This window comes from Oreochromis niloticus, linkage group LG4, assembly GCF_001858045.2.
Source record: "Oreochromis niloticus isolate F11D_XX linkage group LG4, O_niloticus_UMD_NMBU, whole genome shotgun sequence".
In the NCBI taxonomy this organism is placed as follows: Eukaryota; Metazoa; Chordata; class Actinopteri; order Cichliformes; family Cichlidae; genus Oreochromis; species Oreochromis niloticus.
In genome coordinates, this window is record NC_031969.2 from 9206672 (window position 1) to 9230782 (window position 24111).

Here is a 24111-nt window from a genome sequence, read left to right on the forward strand (position 1 = left end):
CACTTAAATTAACACAGCACTACCTCACCTTGCTTCGCATGTGCAATGTGATAAATCACTGACTAATGTGTAATATTATGCGTGCAATACTAGGAAGTGTATTACCACCCTCTCTCTACAGTGTTTTTGTATATAGTAAATACTATGATTGCTCCATTCCTTGCTTTATTCCTATTTTCCTTTTTTAAGTTGTTTTGTTTTTATCTTGGAAAAAATGTAACTTGACCTGGAGAGCTGTGCACAAGAATTCCAAGAATTTGGTCCTGTGCACAAATGGCAAATAAAAATCTTGAAAACATATGATCAACTGTTACAGAATATGTAACATTTTTTGTTATTTTCAATTTTCAAAACCAACCCTACTGAGGCTCAACTTAATCTAAAAAATGGGGTTCTAACACAGCAAGGGATACCTGATAAAGTGGCAGGTGAGTGCATGCTTGTTATTTAAAACATAAGAATGTTATATGTTATCAGTGTCATTAGGCAGTTGACTACAATAAATAGTTTTTACAACTCGGTGCTGATAATTCAGAAGTTTTGATAAGACCAGAAAACACTGATCTCTATGATGAGCCTTTTTCTAAGGCCTTTTACCCCAGCTGAGGCTCAGTGTTATTCTTCATCAGTTCTTGTTAACCTACAATCATTAAGATTATAAAATAGATTAATAAAAGAATAAATAATTGGATAAGTGGAAGAAAATGTATGGATGGAATTTCCCAAGGATTTAACATAACTCAGTGAGTCACTCACTTGAGTAGGGTTGTGGGTTGTCACTTCAGCATGCAGTCAAGTTCTGTACTCTTGCTAATGACCTACTAATTTTATTCAGTTGTGTTGCAACACGGACACATGGAAAAGTTGCAGGACACCGGCCTTTCTGCTTCCTCTTTTTTTTGCTTTTTTTTTTTTTTTTTACACTCTTCCTGTCTGCTCAGGATCTTCCCTTTTCTGCCTTTGTTTTCTCCTCTTCCGCCTTCTCCTCCTGCAGTGCTCCCTTCCTTCTTTGCAATTTCACTTTCCTTCTTTTCCAGCTGTTTGTTTTAATCTTCTACCAGTGCTTTCTGGATTTCCATCAGCTTTGCTGCACTTCTAATATCCTTCTTTCACTATTCAGTTTCTTTCATTGCTCTGAACTTACCAAGTTCCTCTTTGTAGGACGCTGCAACCTTGGTGAGTTCTTCACCTGTCACCTTATTGTCGTACAGGTTGCCGCACACGGTGGCCCTTTCAGCTGGCAGGCTTTTGATTTGATCTGCATTGTTCCCAGCAGATGGCCGCTCCAGCTATGTCCACCCCTGCGTCTCATTTCCCCTCATTACCTTGTGTGTGTTTATAGTGCGTGTCTGCCTATGTTCCTTGTCGCGTCGTCTGCTTTACTCTGTGTATTTTGGTATTCCTCGTGTCTCTCTACTGTCCTTTCCCTGCATGTCCTCATGTTTTCAGGTTTGTTTATTAGCTTTCCCAGTTTAGGCTTTAGTTGCTCCCTGTTCCTTATTTCCTGTTTTGTACTTCACTTTCGTTACAAATAAACACTCAGTCGCACCCCAGCCAGTACCTGCATTTTGGACCCTTTTCTCACTACACCACACGACTGCTGCCCCAGCCGTGACAGTATTTAATTAATTCATTATGTCAATGTTTAATTAAAATGTGAAATAAATAAATAATTAATTAGATGTGTCAATAATTAATTATTTACAGCATAAATATGTATTTAATTAATTAATTGACCCATTTAATTAATTTTTTAATTGTGTATTTAATTAATTCATTTTGGCAGTCCTGGCAGTCCATAACTGTAAAGACAGCATCATTCCTGCATGTGCTACTCCAGCCCATGTCAAACATTGTACCATGCTAAATGACAGCTTTTTCTGGCCACAAGTTTAATATTGAGAATAATGAGCCTTCTTTTATCAGTGGTTCAAACTCACATAGTACCTTTAAACTACAGACTACATATACTCAGTCAAGTAACATGTACAGTGACAAAGCATAATCTGTTGTTATTGACTTTTTAAAGAAAATGTGTCTTCTTGGGCCACATATGAGTAACTCAACCAAAGGAACTGGTGTGCTCAAATCTAAATTACTTAAGAGTGCGATAGGCGCAATATTAGGAACATCCTACATCAATGATATCATGCAGAACGAGAAGTCGATTAAAAAAAAGGATAGGGTCGTAGGGTGGCCCTAAGAGGCCAAACGGACTGCAACCTAAGAAAAACGCTGCAAAAGCACACAAAACACAACGGAAATAGGAAAAACGACAACGGAAATAGGAAAAAAACAGATTTTCAAAGGCACAAGGGAAGTGTTTCTGGGGAGAAAATAACCCGACCGACCAGTTGCAGGAAGCCAAAACAGGGTAGGTGTGTTTTATCAAGATTCATATAATACTGATGGCGGATTTTTAGGCTAATAGTTAGGCTAAGACACTTACCGCTCATCTTTTCTTTGCTCACAAAACCAATAGATCCTCCACTTCTGTTAAGTGTCTCCCAGGGCAATTCTTGGCTTATTATGGTTCCTGCAAGTGGTCCATCGGGTTATTGTCTCCAGACGGACCAGAGGGTGAAGAGGTAATTTTCTAAGTGGAAACTATAGCGGTGTGATTTATTGACTATATGGCAGCTGTAATACAACCATTACACCAGTGGAGACACAGAGAGGGGGAGAACATTAGGGAGAGCGAATGAAAAGGAGAGGAAAGGGACATGGATACTGTACATCACAGGTGTCGAACTCCAGGCCTCGAGGGCCGGTGTCCTGCAGGTTTTGGATGTGACCTTGATCCAACACAGCTGATTCAAATGGCTAAATGACTTCCTCAACATGTCTTGTAGTTCTCCAGAGGCCTGGTAATGAACTACTCATTTGATTCAGGTGTGTTCACCCAGGGTGTTATCTAAAACCTGCAGGTCACTGGCCCTCGAGGCCTGGACTTCGACACCCCTGCTGTACATGGAGGGCACGCGTAAGAAGTACAAAGAATAGATAACTTCAGGTGACGTTTGCAATCTTATCATTCGCATCAACTGATATAAGAGGGTTTTTTTCCAAATTAAATTCCTCTAGCAGAAGCCTTTAGTTAAAATATTTTTGTATTCATATTAATAACAAATGAATTTTACTGATTATTACTCTGAGGACAGCCTGCGTTCCCCCTAGCTGCACAGAAAATGGGCAAAAACTTTTATCTGGTAGGACCAAACAACTTTAAAAAGCCACAAGCCTCTTTAGTAAGCTGCAAAACATAGCTTTTGTTTATCATCAAAGCTTTAAATGCAGGTCAATTTGTGGCACAACAAAAACCGGTTCACATGACCACTCCACATCCTTATAAGCCTCTTAAGAATTAAACTAATGTCTCAATATTCTGCATTTTTTAATTGTCTCCTTTCTATCCTCTGTCTCCAGCGGAGTGTGGTTCTTCAGTCATAAATAATGAAGGGATACTGCTCTCTCCAAACTACCCAATGAACTATAACAACCACAAGTGCATCTACAGCATCAAGGTCATAGATCTTAACGCTTCAGAATATGCATGACATGAGTTTTTATTGAGAAAAATAATGGTATTGATCATTGGAAGTATTTAAGAGATGTCAAATGTCTTCAAACCTTTGTGAGGGCTTGTCACCTGCTATGTGGGTCATTAGTGCTAATTTTGATTTGATCTCAGGTTCAAGCTGGGAAAGGAATCAACATCTCTGCAAGAACCTTTCATCTTGCCCAGGGCGATAAACTCGCTCACACATGCACACATTTGGTCTTTGCCCTTGACAGATATCAGTGCCAAACACAGATCAGCAAAATAAATTAATTAAATCAGTTCATGCTGCATGTGATGCACCCAGTGTGCATTTTGCTGTTGTTACAGATTGACGACGGCAAAGACAACACAGCCCATTTTCCCATTTACTGGCTCATCCATGTTGGGGTTGACGCTCATTTCCACTTCAAACCACCTCTGGTTGGAATTCTACAGCGATGCAGAAAACACAGGAGAAGGATTCAAACTGGTGTACTCAAGTAAGTTAGCAGTGAACACCACTGTTTAGTATAGAGCTAAGGCCCAATCTGTTTCTCCAAGACTTCATTGAAGATTCATTCAGGAGGTGGCAAAAAACCCCACAACAACATTTCAGGTTCCACTTGCCTCATTTAAGGTCAGAGTTCATGAAATGGAAGTTTTAGAGTGGCCTAGGACTTAAATCAGATTGCAATTCTTTGGCATGACCTTAAACAACTCATGCTCATGCTTGAAAAGCCTCCATTGTTTCTGAATTAAAACAATTCTGCAAAGACGAAACTTGAAGGCTCACTGCCAGGTATCACAAATGCCTTATTATACTTGATGCTGCCAAAGGTGGTATAACCAGTCATTAACTTATTAGGTTTAGCAGACAATGACATTTTCCCACAGGGCCAGGCAGGTTTGGAAATCTTTTTTTGCTTAATTAATAAATTAATCATCATTTAAAAAGCATATTTTGTATTGACTCTGCCAGTATCTTTGTCTAGTCTTTGAATTTTTTTGCATTATCTGGGGCAGATGTACATACATTCTAGCAGTATGCCTCAAATTATTCACCAGTTAGATGCCTCATGACAGCTGCTGATTTCTGACAAATGCAACAGGCTTACTAGAACAGTTTAACTCTAAATGGATGGATCACAGAAGGAAAAATGAAATTTTCCACTGAACCGATCACAAGAAACATGTCACGTTTGATTAACAAAGCTTTCAGCATAGGACGACGTGGTAAACATGTGTTTTGATGTTCAACAAAGCACACCCACATTTGGCAGTGCCCTCTTAGACGCACAGTTGGAATTCTAATTGTTTAAATGGTGTCATGAAGAGTGATCGCTTAGTATTATTCACTTTGAAGTGTCAGGATCCTGGGTCTGACCCAGTGTTGAGTTTCTTGTGTCTCAGTGTTTTTGTGCTATGATGTATGTTCTAAGTTCTCTTTGTTGCCCCAGTTTATTCTATAGTCTAGTGTCTTGGGTTTCTTGTATTCTGTTTAGTTTTCTGAGTAATTAGTAGCTGCCCTCTGTGCCTCCTTTATGTTGATCTCTGTGTTTCTTTGTTGCTCTGTCTCCCCTGTCAGCTGTATCTCCTAGTGCAGTCCACGTCTCTGTGTTACATTTCCTGTTTTACTTTAAAGGTCTGTGTCCTACGTGAATATATTGTGTTTCGCTTCCCTTGGCTCTCGTTATCTCTGATTGCTCCCACCTGTGCTCCCCTTCTGTGTCTCATTCCCCTCGATATTTCCCAGTGTATTTAAGGACACGCTGGAGAGATTATTGCCGTTTCTCAATTCTCAAGTACGTGAGTACGTACTCGCATTCTCGGCGAGTACGTACTGGCCGAGAACGCACGGGAGTACGGACTCGCCAAGAACGCGAGTACGTACTCACGTACTTGAGAATTGAGAAACGGCCTTTGTCTGAGTTTCGGACGAAATGCATTCTGGGATATTTAGCTGTACCAAGTCCACACAAGTCACCACCGATGCATGCTCGATAAAACGGGCGGAGCAAGAACACATCCGGGACTTTTTCGCGTTCTCGGTTTGATGCGTACTTCGAATTGGAACAGTACTTGGTCTCCGACTGATGACGTATCACGAGTACACGAGAACGCAAGTATGCACAAGTACGCATATTGAGAAACGGCCTATATCTCTAGGCTGGCCTGGAAACACCTTGGTGGAGGTGGCTGGGGAGAGGGAGGTCTGGGCTTCTCTGCTTAGGCTGCTGCCCCTGCAACCCGGTCCTGGATAAGCGGAAGAAGATGGATGGATGGATGTTTTCAGTTTACCTCTCTATTGTTGCTGACTTTAGCGATGGCTTCTGGAGAAAGTCTCTCTTGGATCAGAATACCAACTTTTGTCTCTGTTATCAATCTGACCATTAATCTGCATTCAAAGAACAAATTAGGGCTTTACTCGTGTTGCCAGCTCACATAAAAGGCATTTTAAGGGCGTTTATCGTGACGCAAACACAAACTTCACCAACCATACCGATTATTGACCAACCTTTTCTTTCTCTGTGCCAAGCTGAGCTTTGCTACAGTATTAAAGCGCCCTTAAGAGCGCTCTCACCTTAAGCATAACCAGGTAGTCGTCATGCCGCTGTATCTTGAGAATGTTTGACAAAGCTGTAACTCCTGCTTTGAAATCTGGAGAAACCTGGAAAAACAAACACATTGCGGTTTTAACTCTTATCCTGCGAAGATTTAAAGAGGGAAAGAAGAAAGAATGGCAGAACGGAGGAAGCTCAAGTCAAAGTTTTACTTACTGTCGAGGTTAACCAGAGGGTCCACGGCTTTATCACTGTTACTGGAAGCTGCCAGGGGCTGCCAGTTTTTGTACTTCTCCACTGTGAAGAGACACACAAAACACGCCACTGATAAACAGACTGACTTGCACTACATTAACGGGGGAGCTCACACTAACGAGTACAAGGGTAACAATTTGTTCTTCTTATTCTGCAATAAAAGGAGACATATGATCTGACTCTGAGCAAACAGTATTCCTGTTGTAATGTCTCCATCTCCTGGTCATCATTGGAATTTCAACTAGTGACACAGATTAAAGTGACACAGAAAATTTTTGTTCTATTGACACCAATAAAACAACAAATGTATTCATGTAACCTGTTATATGCACACAACTTAAAGGGACACAATAATAATTGGTGATACTTTTTTCCATGCAAATGACTGGCCAGTAGGTAGGTAGCAGTTTTGTACACATCATTACTTATCCTAACCATAACCTGCTGAAAGACAGATTAGGTGTGGGGCACATAACCGTGTTGATGTGAAACCCCTCTGCAAACCTGTAAATCCAGATTAACCCTCAGGATATCTCACTAAACCTCTGATCTGTAGCACAGCTCTCTGCACGTTTCACCATCTATTAACCGCACAGAGAAGGCATCGTTTAAATGTTTAAAATTTTCTTATTTTCTTTACGAAAACAGTATTATTAAAGTTTATCATGACTGGGCCGAGTGTCCTCTCTTTTTGGAAATCAAAATATGGTCATCCTATGTGTGTGTGTGTGTGTGTGTGTGTGTGTATGTGTGTGTTTTTATTTCGTGTAAACTGCACATTTATAATTAATTAATTTAATGCACAGATAAACGACTTCATCTAAACACTAATCAAAACTAGCTAAAATTATTAAAAATGTCGAACATAAGCAGCTTGTACAATATGTGCATTGCTGTTTTCGTAAAGATACCTTTGTCTCACACTGAACATACATGTTCTACATTATTAATCTGGCAGCTCTCAGTCTCCATACAGACAGGACACGTTGCAGCGTAATTGCAGACAGGTGCATGGGCCTGAGCTCCGCCCAGGCAGAATGATGAGCGGAAGAAAGCAGCAAAACAATAAACATATGTAGCCTTGGGGAGCCGGCCAGACACCGGGACCATGACAGAGTGCAAAAATTTTATACTTGACAACACAAAAAAAACCACACAACAAAAATCAGAATGTGTTTGTGATTTGGATTTTTATTTAAAGGTGAATCCTTTTTTTCTTTTCTTTTTTTGTCAGGTTAGACATTTTGATTAATTTCATTGAAGTATACTTTAGTTTTTTTTGTTTTACTTTGATGCTATAATAGATGTTTTTAAAATTCAGTTATATTTAATATTATATAGCATCATGGCAAAACAACAGTCTCCTCAAGCTGCTTTATACTGTAAGGTGAAAATACTACAGTAAAAGCCAGAAAACCCCAACAATACAATGATCCCCTTTGAGCAAGCACTAGGCGACAGTGGGGAGGAAAAACTCCCTTTAGGAAGAAACCTCCAGCAGAACCAGGCTCAAGAAGGGGCAGCCATCTGCTGCGACCGGTTGGGGGTGATGGAAAGAGAATATAGGGAGACAAGATGAAGTATACTTCTAATGGCCTGTTACAGGGGTGGCCAACTCCAGGCCTCAAGACCCGTTGTCCTGCAAGTTTTAGATGCGTCCTTGATCCAACACAGCTGATTTAAATGACTAAATTACCCCCTCAACATTTCTTGAAGTTCTCCAGAGGCCTGGTAATGAACTGATCATTTGATTCAGGTGTGTTGACCCAGGGTGTTATCTAAAGCCTGCAGGACATCGGCTCTCGAGGCCTGGAGTTGGCCACCCCTGGCCTGTTAGATTATTTTTGATTAAATTATTAAATACCCCCTTTTGAATTTTTAGCAGTTAATTTTTAACAATCAACTGGTGGTAATCCATCGTCAGAACTGATGAATCGTGGTGTTGATGGAGACTCTACAGGGGGATACACTGGGTAAGACATTCCTACATGTCTGCCAGGGTGTTTTGGAAGCACTTGAGTAGATTTAGTTTGCACTGGAGGTGGACGAGGTTTAGTCTCCCCACAACATCTCCCCATCTCACTTCTACGGACCAACAATGCGAGCTTTTCTCCTTTCTGTTTTTCTAATTTAAGCTTGAGTTGAACGTCTTTCACTATAGATTTTAGATGACCTATCTCTTTTTCTCCATCGTAAGCCTTTTTGATAATCTCGTTCATTGGTCCAATGAGCTCCTGTCTTTCTTTGAATAAAGCGTGTTCGAAAGTCTTTACCATATCATTGTACTTCTTTTCAAACGATTCCAGCTCCCGTTTTTTATCTAGTAAAGCTGTCTCTAGACCCTTGCATCTGGTACGTAGACCGCTCAGCTCTTTCTCAAGAATCTCCTTCGTTATTCCAACAAAGGGGATGCCTTCCACACCGTCTACGTATTTCTTTTTCATGTTGAGGAACATATGCCTAAATTCCACCTTTTCTTTTTCTCGGAAGTGAGTTGCATGCGGAAATGCCTTTCCAAAGGACAAAACGCACTGGTACAACTCCTCTTGGAAGTAGCGCTCTTTCTTCTCCAGCCAATTCGTCTTGTGTATAAATTTTTCCCTTTGTTTTATTATGTTGCGCATTTTGTCCTCCAGCACCACCTTTTCACTCAGTGCCTGATTGTGTGCCGTTTTCACTTTATGCCTGTCCATTGCTGTCTTTCTGTGTTCTTCCTTTTCTTTGCTTAGGGCCTTTTTTAGGTCTTCATTTTTCTTTTTCAAAGAAACAAGTTCATCTTCGACCACAGCCTTCATTTTCTTTTCAAATGCAAGAGCCCTAATATTTCTCTGACATTTGCGTTTCATCTCCATATGCTGGGCCCTTTGTTCGTCTATGACTTTGCTCATTTCATCTTTCTCGTCTGTTAACTCTTTCACAGTTTCATCCTTTAGTTTGTTTTCGTCCCTTAGGTTTGTATTTTGTTCATAAAGGCCCTCGATCCAATACTGCGAGGATTTATGTTCGTCCTCGCGGTCTTTAACTGCACTGACAGTCACACCTTTACTAACGTCTATCTTACTTTCAAGCTTTTCTATGTAGTGATCATAAATTCCAATGACCGTTTTTAACTTTGTTTCTGCAGCATAAGCTTTGTGTTCGAGTTTTTGTGTGTTTTCGTCATACAATTGCTGCATCTCATCTTTCTGCTCTTTGTGGCGTTTCAATAGTAATTCAACAACTTGGCTGTTGTGAAATTCCTGACGCGCAAACTTTTCTCTTTCAGTTTCGAGCAGTCCTTGCAGTACCTCCACCTCTTCTTCATGTTTCTGTTTAAGTTCAGCCAGAGTTTTCTCCGTCTCTGCGCGGAACTTTATGAGAGCTTCCTGGTCATCGGTTATGGAGTTTAACCTGTCAGCGATAACTGTCCTGTCGTCCATGACCAAAGACAGCATCTTATTATTCTGCCAAACGTCCTTGTTTTCTTGAGTTAGATCCTCGACCCGTCTCTTATTGATTGTAAGTTGTTTTTTGCAGTGTTCAAGTTGTTTTTTGCAGTGTTCAAGCTCTCTTTTAAGCTTTTCAACTTCACTAGTCATTGGATGGAGTTTGGTCGAACTGGCTGGTCGAACTTGGTCGACCTGGCTGGCATGTGTTTCTTCTTCTTTTTGACTTTTGCCTTGATAACGGTTAACCATTTTGTTCCAGATATTAGCATCTCTGCCTTTCTTAGGGTTTGAGCTCATTTCTGCTTTTTAACTGCTGTATCTCTCTAACACTAACAATAACCACCATGAATGTTCACTAAACTTTCATAGTTGCCCCCTATTTAAGGGTTTTTGAATATCAAAGGATCAAAGGATCAAAGGACTGTCATTAAACGTCACCACGTTCCGTGACGTAATCGATTTCTTGCGTTTTTTTAAACAACAGATTCGACCAACAACTCTGCCTGCTTCCTCAAGGTTGGTTGATAAACAATGTTCGCTCTAAGCCAGCGGTCCCCAACCCCCGTGCCTCGGACCGGTACCGGTCCGTGAGTCGTTTGGTACCGGGCCGCGAGAGTTGAGGCTCAGGTGTGAAATGTATGGTTTTCAGGGTTTTTATCGGTTTTCAGCGTTATTTTGTTATCGTTTTTATCGTGAACTCGGTTTTCCTGGGTCTTTTCACGTGTGTTATGAATAAATCTTCTTTTTTTTGGTACCGGCACTAGTTTTATTTTGTTGTATTTATCCGCGACACCTTGTCGGGCATAAACCGGTCCGTGGCGCAAAACAGGTTGGGGACCGCTGCTCTAAGCTGCGGGCACAGAAAATCTGCGTTGCGCACGAAAAAAAATCTAACCTGAATTGAAATTAAAATAAATACGTTACCAATTTATTCTGTTTTGCAGCGTGAGTCAGTAAGTGACCGATGACTGGCTGCTCCAGCCAATGATGCGATTCACATTCGTATAAACGCAGCTAATCAACGTCGTTGACAGGCTATGACAGCGTCCTTATTTGCCGACACCGGTGTTTTAGCTAGCAAAGCGGCGTGGCTGATGGGGAGAGAAGTCACGTCAATGACAACGTGTACAACCATTGGAGATGTGAGCAGGACAGACGGAACAATTGACGGAAAACGTGTGGACTTTATAGCAGTTTTTAAATTGTGTTGATAGGCCACGTAAATCCAGAGTTATGATAAAAAATATATGCAGTGTTTGTTTTTTTTCCTGAATACTATCGTTGTTTAGCAAAAACAAAACCAAAAAAACCCCACCCTTTCCTATTGGTGGAAAAATGTACAATGTCGACCAATCAAAAAATGATATGACAACATGGCATTTAGTTGTTTAGGAAGTTAGTTAATGAGTCAGTTAATGAGAGAAAAAAAACAAATTTTCGGTCTATTTATGTTCACAGTTGTGCATTTCCTCTGCTTTACTGCATATAGCTCCATGCAAACAATGAAAATGTGAGAGAGTCTCTATAAATTGTCCCCCATCTCTGCATTTTTTTTTAAAATGCTTATTAGTTCCACTTAGATCTCAAATGTAACAAATACGTGATTTAACCCTCCTCCAGTTAGTGAACTGGACTTGAAAATGGCAGGGCTTGTGGTGTCTTACATAAACTCAAGCTTTCTAGCTTTAGATGATAAATGGCTACTCCATGCTCTTGTCTAATTATGATCACTTCTGGATCCAAAAAAATCAACATGGTAGTGTCCATCACACTACACACAACACAGAGTGCAATAACCAGGGGGTGAGGTCACAGTGGCTGTGTCCAATTTGATATCACATGTCAGCGTGTTTGTTTCAGTTCCTCAAGCTCCTGAAGCCAAAGCCAGCCAGCCTGAGGCGAAAGAACAAACACCCCCAGCCGATACACCAGCCAAGGAAGAGCCACCCGCTGCCACTGCCGTCTCGGCACCCTCGGAGCCTGAGCCCACGCCTTCCTCATTTCCTGATGACACTTCGCTGAAGAACCACGAGCCTCATCTGGGACCCAAGCCTCGCACCCACAACAGGGTCCTCAACCCTCCTGGAGGAAAGTCTAGTGTGGTGTTCTACTGATCTGCTGAGCGTGCCACCTCTCCCAGTTTGTGTCCATTAACCTCTTTGTCTGCTCCCCTGTTAATCTTCTCTCATTCCTACACTGCTTTTTTGATGGTCATGTGATCTGTACACCTAAATGCAGCCCAGTTATTGTTGTTGTTCACACCTGATGCCTGGGCTCATAAGTTGTCCTCAACATCTTGCATTTTCATCCCCCGTTTCTGACTCCCTCCCGTCTGTCTTCTCCTTGAAATTCTTCTATAATGAAACCTGCATTCATTACAATCACCGATGAGTCAGCTGAATGGCTAGCTTATCACTTTAACTGTAACACTGTTCAGTCTCAACTTTGCAGTTACCGTTTTCATCATTTATGTTACAAGCATTTGTAAGTGCAATTTGTTTGGAGGCAGAATCGTCTGATTTTTGCGTGTGTGAGAACATTAAACATTAAACCGTTCTTGAGATGCAGAAATGTTCTGCATCTCAAGAACGGTTTAGAGTTTGGACTACTTGCACAATTTTCCGCTTTAAACTGAGCTGCAATTTGGTTTGGCTAAAAACTTCACAGTAGACATTTGCCCAAATTTCTGGGAGCTTTCTGGGGTCAACACAGCTTCTCATCAGTTTAATATATGAAGTGCCAGATCTTTATTGCATGTCCACTTAATTTCAGAATTTAAGAAACAATCCATCAGCTTGGCATCCTTTCATCTCTCTAGCCTTTTAGTTAATTATGCCTTACTAAAAACGTGTACAACAGAGAGCACAATCTGTGATTAGGAATTGAAACAGCTGTTTACTCCCCAGATGTTTCTGTGTCCTCAAAGAAATTCCATTTTGATTTATGTGAATGTATTGTGCAGGTACTTTCTCTGCTTTGCCCTCACTGCTTGCTTTATCTGAGAACATCTGCCTTCTTTTAGCTTCAGGTAGGCCTCAGTTTATGTTTTAAATTAAAATGCTTGAAGACAAAGTGAACTCTGGACAAGCGTGCGGCCTACCTGATGTCCAGGTGGGCTGGATGATAATCACATTTTCACACTCCTCTCGGGGCACATCCGTGGTGTTCTGGTGCCAGCCTGTCCCCTCCGTTTTTTGTGGGGGTTTTTTGTTTGTTTTTTTTCCCCCCACATACAAAAATGGCCGCTTCTGCCTGGAGGGAGTTTTTTATTTTTGCTTTGCAGCCACACAGGATCTGTATGGAAGTTTTAAACATTTCTATTTTAGGCAATTTTATTTTATAATATTTTAGATGACAGCACATAAAACTGTGTGTGTGTGTGTGTGTGTGTAAAAACAGATGTTCAGAGGTCTTGCTTCATGGTATCGAGCAGCCCACACAAAACAGGGTCTTTATGTTTTAATGTAAGTGCTGATGTAAACCACAATGTTCAGCAAACATCTATCAGGTCATTGGACTTGTTAAAAAAAACATGAGGAGCAATAACTCCATGACTGCTCTTCTTCTATGTGGGATATATTAAAAACTGACAAGCTGTTTGAACATATGATGTGAAATCAATTAATCTGCTGGATTTGCTAAAAGTTAAAATATTTATACTGCTTTGGCTAATGGGTTTTGCACATTACTCTTAACTTATTAAGTGGCTATTAGTGAGGGTCATAATAATCAATTCAACTGAGTAATGGGCTGACTAAGTCTATTTCCAAACTAAGAGAAAAAGTCAGTGAACATATCCGTAGGTTTAGGTGTAGGTTTAATCCATTTCTGAGAAAACTGAAGAGCAGAAGTGACATTGTGTCTTCTTACTTGGATTTATCCAAATTCATGTAAGTTTCAGTCTGTTCAGCCTGTTTTTGTGTAGCACCAAGCAGTAGACCTAAACCTGGATGTGCTTCTGGGTTCTGCCTCTAATGAAAACGGACGAGTGTAAAATGCAACCATTGTTTGTTGTTTGCTTCCACCTACTGGGTGAAAAAAGAACTGAAGCTGTAAAAAGCAAACAGACATTACAACAAAGTCAGTATTCCTAATGATAGGCTTCGTTTTGTTTCAGTTTCAGTTCACCATACAGCTTATCAGATTGTTTTCCATTTACAGTTTGATATAATAGCTTTTTAGTACTACTGATACACATATCGTTAATTAATTACTACCTTTTTCTTCTGTTAGAGCAGGGGTGTCGAACTCCAGGCCTTGAGGGCCGGTGTCCCGCAGGTTTTAGATCTCATCCTGGGCCAACACACCTGAATCAAATGATTAGTTCATTACCAGGCCTCTGGAGAACTTCAAGACATGTTGAGGAGGTCATTTAGCCATTTGAATCAGCTGTGTTGGATCAAGGATGCATCTAAAACCTGCAGGACACCGGTCCTCGAGGCCTGGAGTTCGACGTCCCTGCGTTAGAGTAATATTTTCTTGAGCTGTGTAACTGGATTTGTTCAAATATAGAGGTAGTTTGGATTCACTTGACACAGGAGCCATACGCCCTTTCTGCAGTTTCTATGCTTCGTTAGCTTGTTTTTGTCTGCATTGTTAATCCTCTCCTGTGCAAACAAAAGCCCAAGCTACACTTGTCTGACTGACAGAAGGTTCAAGAGAAGGACATTTGCTCTCAACTCTTTCCCTGTTGAAATGTTATTCCAAGGAAGTGAGTTTCCTACAGGGTATGGAGGGTTAGTATGTGTTAATGATTTCAGTGTCACGCAGGGGAAAGTAGCATTCAGTGGAAGCTTCTCGTTGATTGTTTTAAATCCAGATATGACCCTTATTTGTGGCGCATGTTGATATACAGTCAGCTCTGGAGTTAGTATCAGTGATCTGGTTGTAAAATGAGTAAATACCGCCTCAGATTATCACATATTGCACTACATCTAAGTTTATTTAGCAAAAGTTGAGTCAAAAAGCAGAAGCAGTATGTGAAAAACTATACTCTTACTGTTTCCAAAGGAATTAAATGGGTAAGAAGCAGTCATTTGCTGCTAATAATTTAATGCAAATTTGCAAACTTTAATGCAAAGTTAATGCAAGATTTTTTAGGTTAATTGAAAAATCTAAATTGCCCATAGGTGTGAGTGCGAATGGTTGTCTGTCTCTATGTGTTAGCCCTGCGACAGACTGGTGACCTGTCCAGGGTGTACCCCTCGCCCTATGACAGCTGGGATAGGCTCCAGCACCCCCCGCGACCCTGAAAAGGATAAGCGGAAGTGAACGGATGAATACGATGTTGGGTGAGACTGGGTGGATTTCTGTTTATTGTTTTGAGAATATGAGGCATAGTTTCAAGAAATGTGTTTAAGCAATCGAGAAAAACTGTAAAACACTAAAATCTCATTTGTGTTATGATAAAAGTCTTTAATCAAACAGAATTCAAATATCAGAAACATTTCATATGTTGAGTTAAAAATGAATCATTGTTTCAACAATATATCTATTGTTTTCATAAACAGACAAAAGACAACAACAATCTGCTCCTCCCATTCAACACATGTCAGTCCATATCCCAGCAAACTAAATCATCTCCATTTACACACATCAAATCGAAACATGAGCCACTTGTAATGATTAAAAACTTGACAGAATTTTAAATCTGGTTTGGGGAGTCATTCAGTGAGAAACAGTGAAATGATTTTCAATGTGAAAAGGTGGACAGCAGGAACAGTGAGAACTAAAAAAGAAACAAAGGGCTTTGGAACCACGAGGCAGCAGAAGGACAGCTGCAGTTTAACAGCTTCAATTCACTGACAGGAAACAACATGAGAAATATCATCATCCTCAACTCATCTGCTCCACTGACACTGACACCTTCAATGGCAACACCTTCACATCATCCCCAGTTTGAATAAATGGAAACATCCTGTGAGCGAAAGTGTGTGTGAAGGTGTGTATGTGTGTGTTAGTGTCGGGATCAGAGAACGACAGCTTTCCTCTGTTCCAGTCCAGATTAACTCTGATCCTCTGGAGCTTCTTCTGAACTGAGAGAGCAGTGAATCCAGCTGATGGTGAGCGTGTTGAGTATTTACCTAAACAGAACATTACTCCCCAAAATCCAGACTCTGTGTTTCCCTTCCTCTTGATAGACTCTTACACACCAAGCATCCAGCTTGTACCGTCTCCAACCTCGACATCCAGCTGTGAGTCCCTGAGTTAAAGCCCTCAGAGCCCAGGACAGAATAGAACCAATCAAACCTCTCTGGATTATCAGGAAGCCGCTGCCTCTCTCCTTCTCTCACGCTGGTCAGATCTTCAGACAGGATAAGGTCTGGATGAGCAGTGTTTGGGTCCAGAATGAGAGGAGTGTAGGAGACCATGTCCTTCATGTTGTTCCAGATGTTGAAGGTCAGGTTGCCCAGGTGTTTGGCTCAGTCTATCAGAGCTCCTGAGGGCAGCTGTGGATCATCCAGCAGGGGGCAGCGCTGGACTTTTGTCACTGCAGCCTTGTAGTTGTGCAGGAATGAGACTCCTTCAGCTCTCAGCTCCTCTTCTGTGGCTCTGACTGTGTCTGAAAGAGCTGCTATCTCTCTGTCCAGAGACTCCATCTTCTCCTTCATCATCCCACTCTTCTGCTCCTCTTCCTCCCTCAGTGCGGCCAGCCTGGCCTCCTCTTCCTCTGCTAGAAACTGGTGAAGCTTCTTAAACTGCTCCTTAATCTGCTTCTCTGTGTGCTGGGCCTGGACCTTAATGTGTTCTGCTGTTTGATCAAACTTCACTTGAACTTCTTCACAAACCTTTAACTTCTTCTTTAAGGCCTCCAGAGTTTCCTGAAGTTCCTTCTTGTGTTGTTGTGCAGCTTCATCGATGGGTCTGAATCTGTGCTTGGTGTGTTTTTCTGAGTCTCTGCAGACGAGACACACTGGCTGCTGATGGTCCAGACAGAACAGTTTGAGTTTCTCAAAGTGCAGACTGCAGAGAGCCTCTGAAGCTCTCTGATCTTTCTCCTGTAAGAACGACTCACACAGGTTCTTTAAAGCCAGGAAAACGAGAATGAACAGCTTGTAGAACTGAGGGATCATATACATAGATAAGAACCGGAAAGGGCATGTTTGGAGGAGTGCGCCTGCTCCTGAAATTAAGATATTTTATCTCCAAAAATGTGTGAGTGTCACAGCAGAGTGCAGATGTTTGTTGCAGGTCAAAAAACCTTTCCTGAAGCTCAGAACATAAAGTGTGACTCAGTGTTGCAGCTGTTGGGCAGCTTTTGTTTCAGACTTTGTTCTGGTTATTTGTCAGTTTCCCCAATAGTGGGAGTGTTATCCAGTCACGCAAAAACAGGTGGTGTTTAGATGGATTCACTTTGTTACAGATCTATAAAAGTGAAATAGATTGTAAACGTGTGTTTTTGGCTCCTCTCACTAAACAACCAGCAGTTACTGCAGGGCTGGGCAACTCCAGGCCTCAAGGACTGGTGTCCTGCAGGTTTTAGACATCTCCCTGGGTCAACACACCTGAATCAAATGATCAGTTCATTACCAGGCCTCTGGAGAACTTCAGGACATGTTGAGGAGGTAATTTATCCGTTTAAATCAGCTGTGTTGGATCAAGGACACATCTAAAACCTGCAGGACACTGGCCCTTGAGGCCTGGAGTTGCCCACCCCTGAGTTACTGTAACTCTTCCATCAGACCAACACCAGCATCAAACTCTGACACAAACAACAGCTTAGATGGAATTTAACCTTTGACTTTAAGTCCGCCTCTTTATTCTCTGAAGCAAAGTATAATCAATTTGAGTTTGTAAGAAATGTTTAAAACTTTCTGCTGGAATTTTTTCAGTCAGATGTTTGATGGTCAGGTGGGAGGTGTTTGATGAAATAATGTGGAATGACTTGTACTTAGAAAAATCTCAAGTGATGTGAGCGGCTCGTAGAGACAGAAACATGACTGCAGATGGATGCAGTAGATCGAGTCGCTGATATTTCCAGTCCTGGATCAGGAGACTTTGTGTGAAGTCAGATCTGATTTATTGAAATATAAAGAAAACATTAAAGTTACAGATACACAGATATTTACAATTAATCTGATTCTGTCCACTCAGATGATGATGATGATGCAACAAACCCAGGCATGTCTCTTCATTTGCACCCTGAGCTAAGTTTTGACAGGTAAACAAAGAACTGACAGTGTAAAGAAAAATATACAGAAATACTGAAGCAGCCAAAACTCCTGAGTGAATCTGCAGTCCTGTGACATCACAAGCAGCCTCCTGTCCACCTGCACAGGTGAGTCTCTGTCCAGCTGCTCTCACAGCAGCCAGCGGAGCCAGAAAGGGTTCAAACTCTCTTTATGATGCAGCTTCATGCATCCCATATGCAACCCTCACCTCCATCACCATGGCAACAAGGTGGTGGGAGTTAGAGCGTCCACTTCAAACACCTGCAGAGACACACAGGAGAAAAAAAGATGTTGTTAAGCATGAACTCTGGTCAGGAGATTTTCCAGTTTCTTTAGATGGTGACATCACAGCACCTCCAGCTGTGAGGTCAGAGAGCGTTTAAAGTCTGTTTAGACCTGCAGCTCCCTTTTCAGTGAGCCTGATCCTGCAGATAACCTCCGACTCTTAGAGATGGTGGTCCTCGTTCTGCTTGTAGTGGTTCAAGTTCTTACAGCGACCCTGCAAAACTGAACCAAGACCGCCAAAGTGTCCATCCAGTCACAAGAGGCGGCCCTTTTTGGAGAAGTTGCTCGCTGACATGAGGTAAACTTCTGACCTGGTACATCGTCATGGTAACTGGTGCTGAACATCTATCTAACCTGAGCAACCAGATCTCTTACAAACATGTGGTATGTTTACCTCGTCTCTCTGTGTGTGCACAGACACTTGGTGCTGCAGTACCGCCCCCCGCAGGTGGTGCAGGTGTAGTGCGACGGGAACCCGCAGACGCAGCAGAAGTGATGTGCAGTTAGCGAGAATGGCGGGCTGCCACTGACAGGTAGTTAGGCTCCGGCTTCTCTGAGAGATTCTACCAATCAAAGGAGAGGGGACAGTGGGTCAGCTGACGACCATCTTTCAGCCAATCAGAGAGAGGAGAGAGGGCGTGTGACTCACCACCTCCTCCAGCAGTGTGGTGAAGTTCTTCCTGAAACTCTGCTTGAAGTGGTCTCAGCTCCTCCAGTTTGAATACCAAAGTATCATTAGGAAGGATGATGAAACCCGAATTGCTCCAGATGCCTCTGAATACAAGAAATGTCAAAGCTGTGTGAACAATGTGAAAAGTTCTTTGAATACTTAATTAGAGTAGAAAAGTACTTTATAAGTACCAGCCTATATACAGCTACTCAAGTTTCAAGGAATAATGATTTCAGCTGCTACCGTGTACCTCTGTAAGACTTTCTGCTAGTACAAGAACACAGTAGAGATATCTAAAGAGCTTTTATTGTGAAAGGGATGGTCAGGAAGATGCCCTTTTGTCAAAAGTGTAGGTTTCATGTGCAGATCAGAGGGTGAAAAACTCACCTGGTTCTTCAGACTTACTGAAGGCAGGTAGGCAGGCAGTAGGACCTGGGGGAGGGAGGACAGAGGGTCATCCTGGAAACACAAAACAAGATGTCATCGCTGAGCAACATTACAGACTGTTTATTAAAGATGGGGGCAGTGTTGTAAATCTTCATTCTTTGTCATGACCAGCAGGGGCTGGGGAAGGAGAGGATTTCACCTTTGTCACTTCCTGTTTCTAAACAACAGAGAGCTTGTTCACTTCCTGTTAAATCCCAGCGCACCAAAGCTGGCAGTAACTCACTAAAAGTCAACATGAGTGAAGAAGTTATTATTTCCAGAGACCTCCAGTGAAGCAGGCTTTCATCTTATCCAGGTGACTTCAGGGATAATCCTGGGTTTTTTGTACTATGAAGGTGGGTCACTACTTCCCGGGTAAATCACCATGGCAACTTATAACTTATGCTCTGAACTTAATGTGCTGCGGACCAGGTTAAGTTTCAGATTAGAGATCAACAGAAATGAAATCTTCACTATTGAAGAGCCGTCTGTGGAGCAGCCCGTCAGACATACATGAGCCAATCAGCATCACTAACAGGTGGACATATTTAAAATCTTTGTATTTCATTATACCAACAGCACGTTTATGTATATTCATTCACCACTTCTAGTTTCTGTAAGACCACAGGGAGCAGCTGGAGATGGTGAAAGAGGGTTAGAGGGTCGTGACCTCTGACCCTGACAGAAGCAGAACATCAGTGATCTAGCAGCTCATGCGCCTTACAGGTTACTGTAATGTGTGACATACACAGAGAGAGCTCTAAGCTTTCTTCTGATTAGTCGCCTGAACTGCACAATTCAATGTTAGAGGATTTCTAAAGAAGTCCCGCTTAAAATCTCCACCTGTGCTTGTTTCTATGTGAATGTGAGATGGATGAAGTGAACCCAGTGTACAGAGTGAAGCTCTGTGTGGATGTTAGAGTTCAGTGAGAGCAGAAAAGCTGTCAGTCAACTTAAATCACAGACACGGACCTGGAAGTTGTCTTTTTCCAGAGCCTCCAGCTGACGGGCCAGCCTCCTCTGTCTGGTGGCTTCATCCAAAACTCTGCGCTGACCGGCCTCCACCCGAGCTGTTGGATACAAACACACAGTTTCCATCAGTCGGTCAACAGTTGGTATCAGTGACAAAAGTCCCATGGACTCAGCTAATTTCTATAAAGTTCTGTGTAGTTTTTCCAGCATGTAAACCAAAGGGAAATCATCAGGACTGCTAATCGTGATTCAGCACACAGTCGCCTCACAGAGGTTCATTCTGAGCAGGAGAAAACAGCTGAAAGCTCAAAGGCTCAGCAGTTTAAGGGATTTCAAACCTGCCACAGTAACAGCTTACAGGTCTGCAAAAGTTTTAAACACAGAGTGTGACCATGAAAAGCTCCACTGATGGTGATGTTTTCCCTGTCGGCTTCATTGTCTCTTCATGCTCAGTGGGACTCCTGGGAGGAAGCTTTCGATGCACTTACAACAACATAATGTTCACAATATCTCTCTGCTCCTCTCCATGTGTGAGGGGGTCCACTCACAGTGAGACAGAGAGCAGGGAAAGGAGAAAGTAGCAGAAAAGCCTGCTATCAATTTAGGCCTGGAAAAAGTTGGATGTTGTGTCCCTGAATTGGCCTTTAATAGTAGTTTTAGTGTTTCCTTTCAATCAAACCAAATCACGCTGTGAAAACATTAAATTTATCTCATTCTGTTCTCGTATTATTGTCTGAAAGATCATCAAACAGGATCTGAACCAGCTAAATACTTAACTTAAATTCGCTTCACAGCTGGAGCCAAAAAAACATCTTTTACTTCAGTAAAACACCCAAAATCCTTCAGGTGGTCCTGGTTAAATAAACCACAAAGTAACATCACCTACGGTCGATCCTCTCCTTTAAGTTGGATTTTTTTTTAATAACTGGACTACAGTGGCTTGCAAAAGTATTCGGCCCCTTGAACTTTTCCACATTTTGTCACATTACAGCCACAAACATGAATCAATTTTATTGGAATTCCACGTGAAAGACCAATACAAAGTGGTGTACACGTGAGAAGTGGAACCAAAATCATACATGATTCCAAACATTTTTTACAAATAAATAACTGAAAAGTGGGGTGTGCGTAATTATTCAGCCCCCTGAGTCAATACTTTGTAGAACCACCTTTTGCTGCAATTACAGCTGCCAGTCTTTTAGGGAATGTCTCTACCAGCTTTGCACATCTAGAGACTGAAATCCTTGCCCATTCTTCTTTGCAAAACAGCTCCAGCTCAGTCAGATTAGATGGACAGCGTTTGTGAACAGCAGTTTTCAGATCTTGCCACAGATTCTCGATTGGATTTAGACACCAGGCAGGTCAGGGATAAAGTTATTGAGAAATTTAAAGCAGGCTTAGGCTACAAAAAGATTTCCCAAGCCTTGAACATCCACGGAGCACTGTTCAAGCGATCATTCAGAAATGGAAGGAGTATGGCACAACTGTAAACCTACCAAGACAAGGCCGTCCACCTAAACTCACAGGCCAAACAAAGAGAGCGCTGATCAGAAATGCAGCCAAGAGGCCCATGGTGACTCTGGACGAGCTGCAGAGATCTACAGCTCAGGTGGGGGAATCTGTCCATCGGACAACTATTAGTCGTGCACTGCACAAAGTTGGCCTTTATGGAAGAGTGGCAAGAAGAAAGCCATTGTTAACAGAAAACCATAAGAAGTCCCGTTTGCAGTTTGCCACAAGCCATGTGGGGGACACAGCAAACATGTGGAAGAAGGTGCTCTGGTCAGATGAGACCAAAATGGAACTTTTTGGCTAAAATGCAAAACGCTATGTGTGGCGGAAAACACACTGCTCATCACTCTGAACACACCATCCCCACTGTCAAATATGGTGGTGGCAGCATCATGCTCTGGGGGTGCTTCTCTTCAGCAGGGACAGGGAAGCTGGTCAGAGTTGATGGGAAGATGGATGGAGCCAAATACAGGGCAATCTTGGAAGAAAACCTCTTGGAGTCTGCAAAAGACTTGAGACTGGGGCGGAGGTTCACCTTCCAGCAGGACAACGACCCTAAACATAAAGCCAGGGCAACAATGGAATGGTTTAAAACAAAACATATCCATGTGTTAGAATGGCCCAGTCAAAGTCCAGATCTAAATCCAATCAAGAATCTGTGGCAAGATCTGAAAACTGCTGTTCACAACGCTGTCCATCTAATCTGACTGAGCTGGAGCTGTTTTGCAAAGAAGAATGGGCAAGGATTTCAGTCTCTAGATGTGCAAAGCTGGTAGAGACATATTCCAATAAAATTGATTCATGTTTGTGGCTGTAATGTGACAAAATGTGGAAAAGTTCAAGGGGGCCGAATACTTTTGCAAGCCACTGTATTTCTTTTTAACATGTATATGTTAGAATAAAACCCTGCAGCTCTATAAAACAGTAATAATAACATTAAGATCACTAACAAAAGTCCACTCTCAGTCTACTTTCAACCAAAAGGCAAATAACCAAACCACATGAACATCTAATAAAAGATATAAATATTGAAACACTGATCCAACATTATTTTTGATTGACGGATCATTTGATTTTACACTTTTACCTGAATGTGGCTCCTTTTTTGAAAAAACTTCCTTATATCCCTTATGAACCTGGCTGTTTCTCTGTACACAAACACACACACAACCGGAGTTTTAAGGTTTATGGGCATTCAGTCAGTTAGCTAGTTAGTATCCACTTCAAACAGGACAGTGGTAACAACAGCAGGCTACGGACAATTTTAAGTTTTAGATTTTAAATTGGCTGTATACATTTCAGTGGGAGCAACAGGACGGTCAAATGTCGCTGATTTTACTACAGAGCAGGACCGATTGTAGGGTAGCAAACATCGTCGGAAAACATGTTTTCAACACTGCAGGTTACCTGGTGTAATGTTTTTCAGCTAAAAAGAAACATGTTATGACTCCTACCTAACTTTATAAAGAGTAACTGAAGGTTAAATGCAGCTAATATGTCCCGTTTTAAGCCAGGTACCGCTCTGCTGCGTCTGCTGCCGCTCTGGCAGCAATGGAGCTTGAGCCAGAGTAGGGGAGAGCCGAGCTGGAACAAACCATTTTGGGGGGGGGGGGTGTTATCTATACTTTTGTTGTTAAAATGTTATGTCTCAACCAAGTACTGTACTGTATGGTTTTTATATTTTAGCAGTGTGTCACACAGACAGCAAATATTGTCCAAAAAAGTAAGAAATCTTTGGGGTGCTTTGATTCATTGGGCTAAAATCGCCCCTGTCCAGCACCATCTTTGTTCACGTCCTCTGTACGGTGGCCGCGGAGGTCCCTGTCAAAGCAAACGAGGCGCGTTTGTCATCTGGACCGCTCACAGGACAATTAGAGGGTGAAACCTTTTTGATGATTTGATGACTGATCTTCATATTACTGTTTTCTGAAGTGAGTATTTTATGTTTGTTATTTTAGATAAAGTTTGAGCGTTTTCTTCAGTCTGTTGCCACCTGGAGATGAAATATTGTACTCAGTTATAGTGGACACATTGGCCAATGATGTGGTGAATGATGGAGCTGCCAGGCTGGAGGGAAAGAGGAAGACCTCAGAGAAGATTCATGGATGTAGTGAAAGAGGTCATGCAGAGGGCTGGGGAGAGGATTTCCAATAGATCCTCCACCCGCTACTGAACCTGACATGTAAGAGGAACCACGAAGTCACTGAGCAGCGATTATGTAAAAGTCTGTGTATTAGTAAAACACATTTAATTTCATAAAAACATCATAAAGTTTGAATTGCCTGAGCCA

The 24111-nt window shown here is 41.9% G+C and overlaps 1 protein-coding gene and 1 long non-coding RNA gene across 3 annotated transcripts; one reads left to right on the forward strand and one right to left on the reverse strand.

The window, feature by feature from the left end:
• The first annotated feature begins 3914 nt into the window (after window positions 1–3914).
• Window positions 3915–13306, forward strand: LOC102078367 (jupiter microtubule associated homolog 2). 2 transcript variants are annotated; one of them, XR_002061955.2, is made up of 2 exons: window positions 3915–4041; window positions 11646–13306. It is a non-coding gene; the product is annotated as a jupiter microtubule associated homolog 2 (long non-coding RNA). The 2 variants fall into 2 exon arrangements; XR_002061956.2 differs by lacking the exon at window positions 3915–4041 and adding an exon at window positions 8163–8330.
• Window positions 13307–17782: 4476 nt separating this feature from the next.
• On the reverse strand, window positions 17783–21223 carry LOC100693775 (zinc finger HIT domain-containing protein 1). Its single transcript, XM_025906629.1, has 6 exons — window positions 20310–21223; window positions 19299–19370; window positions 19162–19178; window positions 18891–19015; window positions 18636–18780; window positions 17783–18217 (listed from the first exon to the last, which is right to left on the reverse strand). The coding sequence occupies exons 1-6, from the start codon at window positions 20472–20474 to the stop codon at window positions 18196–18198; spliced, it is 546 nt and encodes a 181-aa protein (XP_025762414.1). The 5' UTR covers window positions 20475–21223; the 3' UTR covers window positions 17783–18195.
• Between the last annotated feature and the right edge of the window lie 2888 nt (window positions 21224–24111).

What these genes read in the sequence shown, in the direction of transcription:
- LOC100693775 (XM_025906629.1), bottom strand. Translation starts at nt 20,474, where the DNA reads ATGGGACTTTTGTCACTGATACCAACTGTTGACCGACTGATGGAAACT. An exon ending in TGGAAAAAGACAACTTCCAG is followed by an intron (nt 19,371 to 20,309) that starts GTCCGTGTCTGT and finishes TTGTGTTTCCAG; the next exon opens with GATGACCCTCTGTCCTCCCT. An exon ending in TGCACACACAGAGAGACGAG is followed by an intron (nt 18,218 to 18,635) that starts GTAAACATACCA and finishes GTGTCTCTGCAG; the next exon opens with GTGTTTGAAGTGGACGCTCT.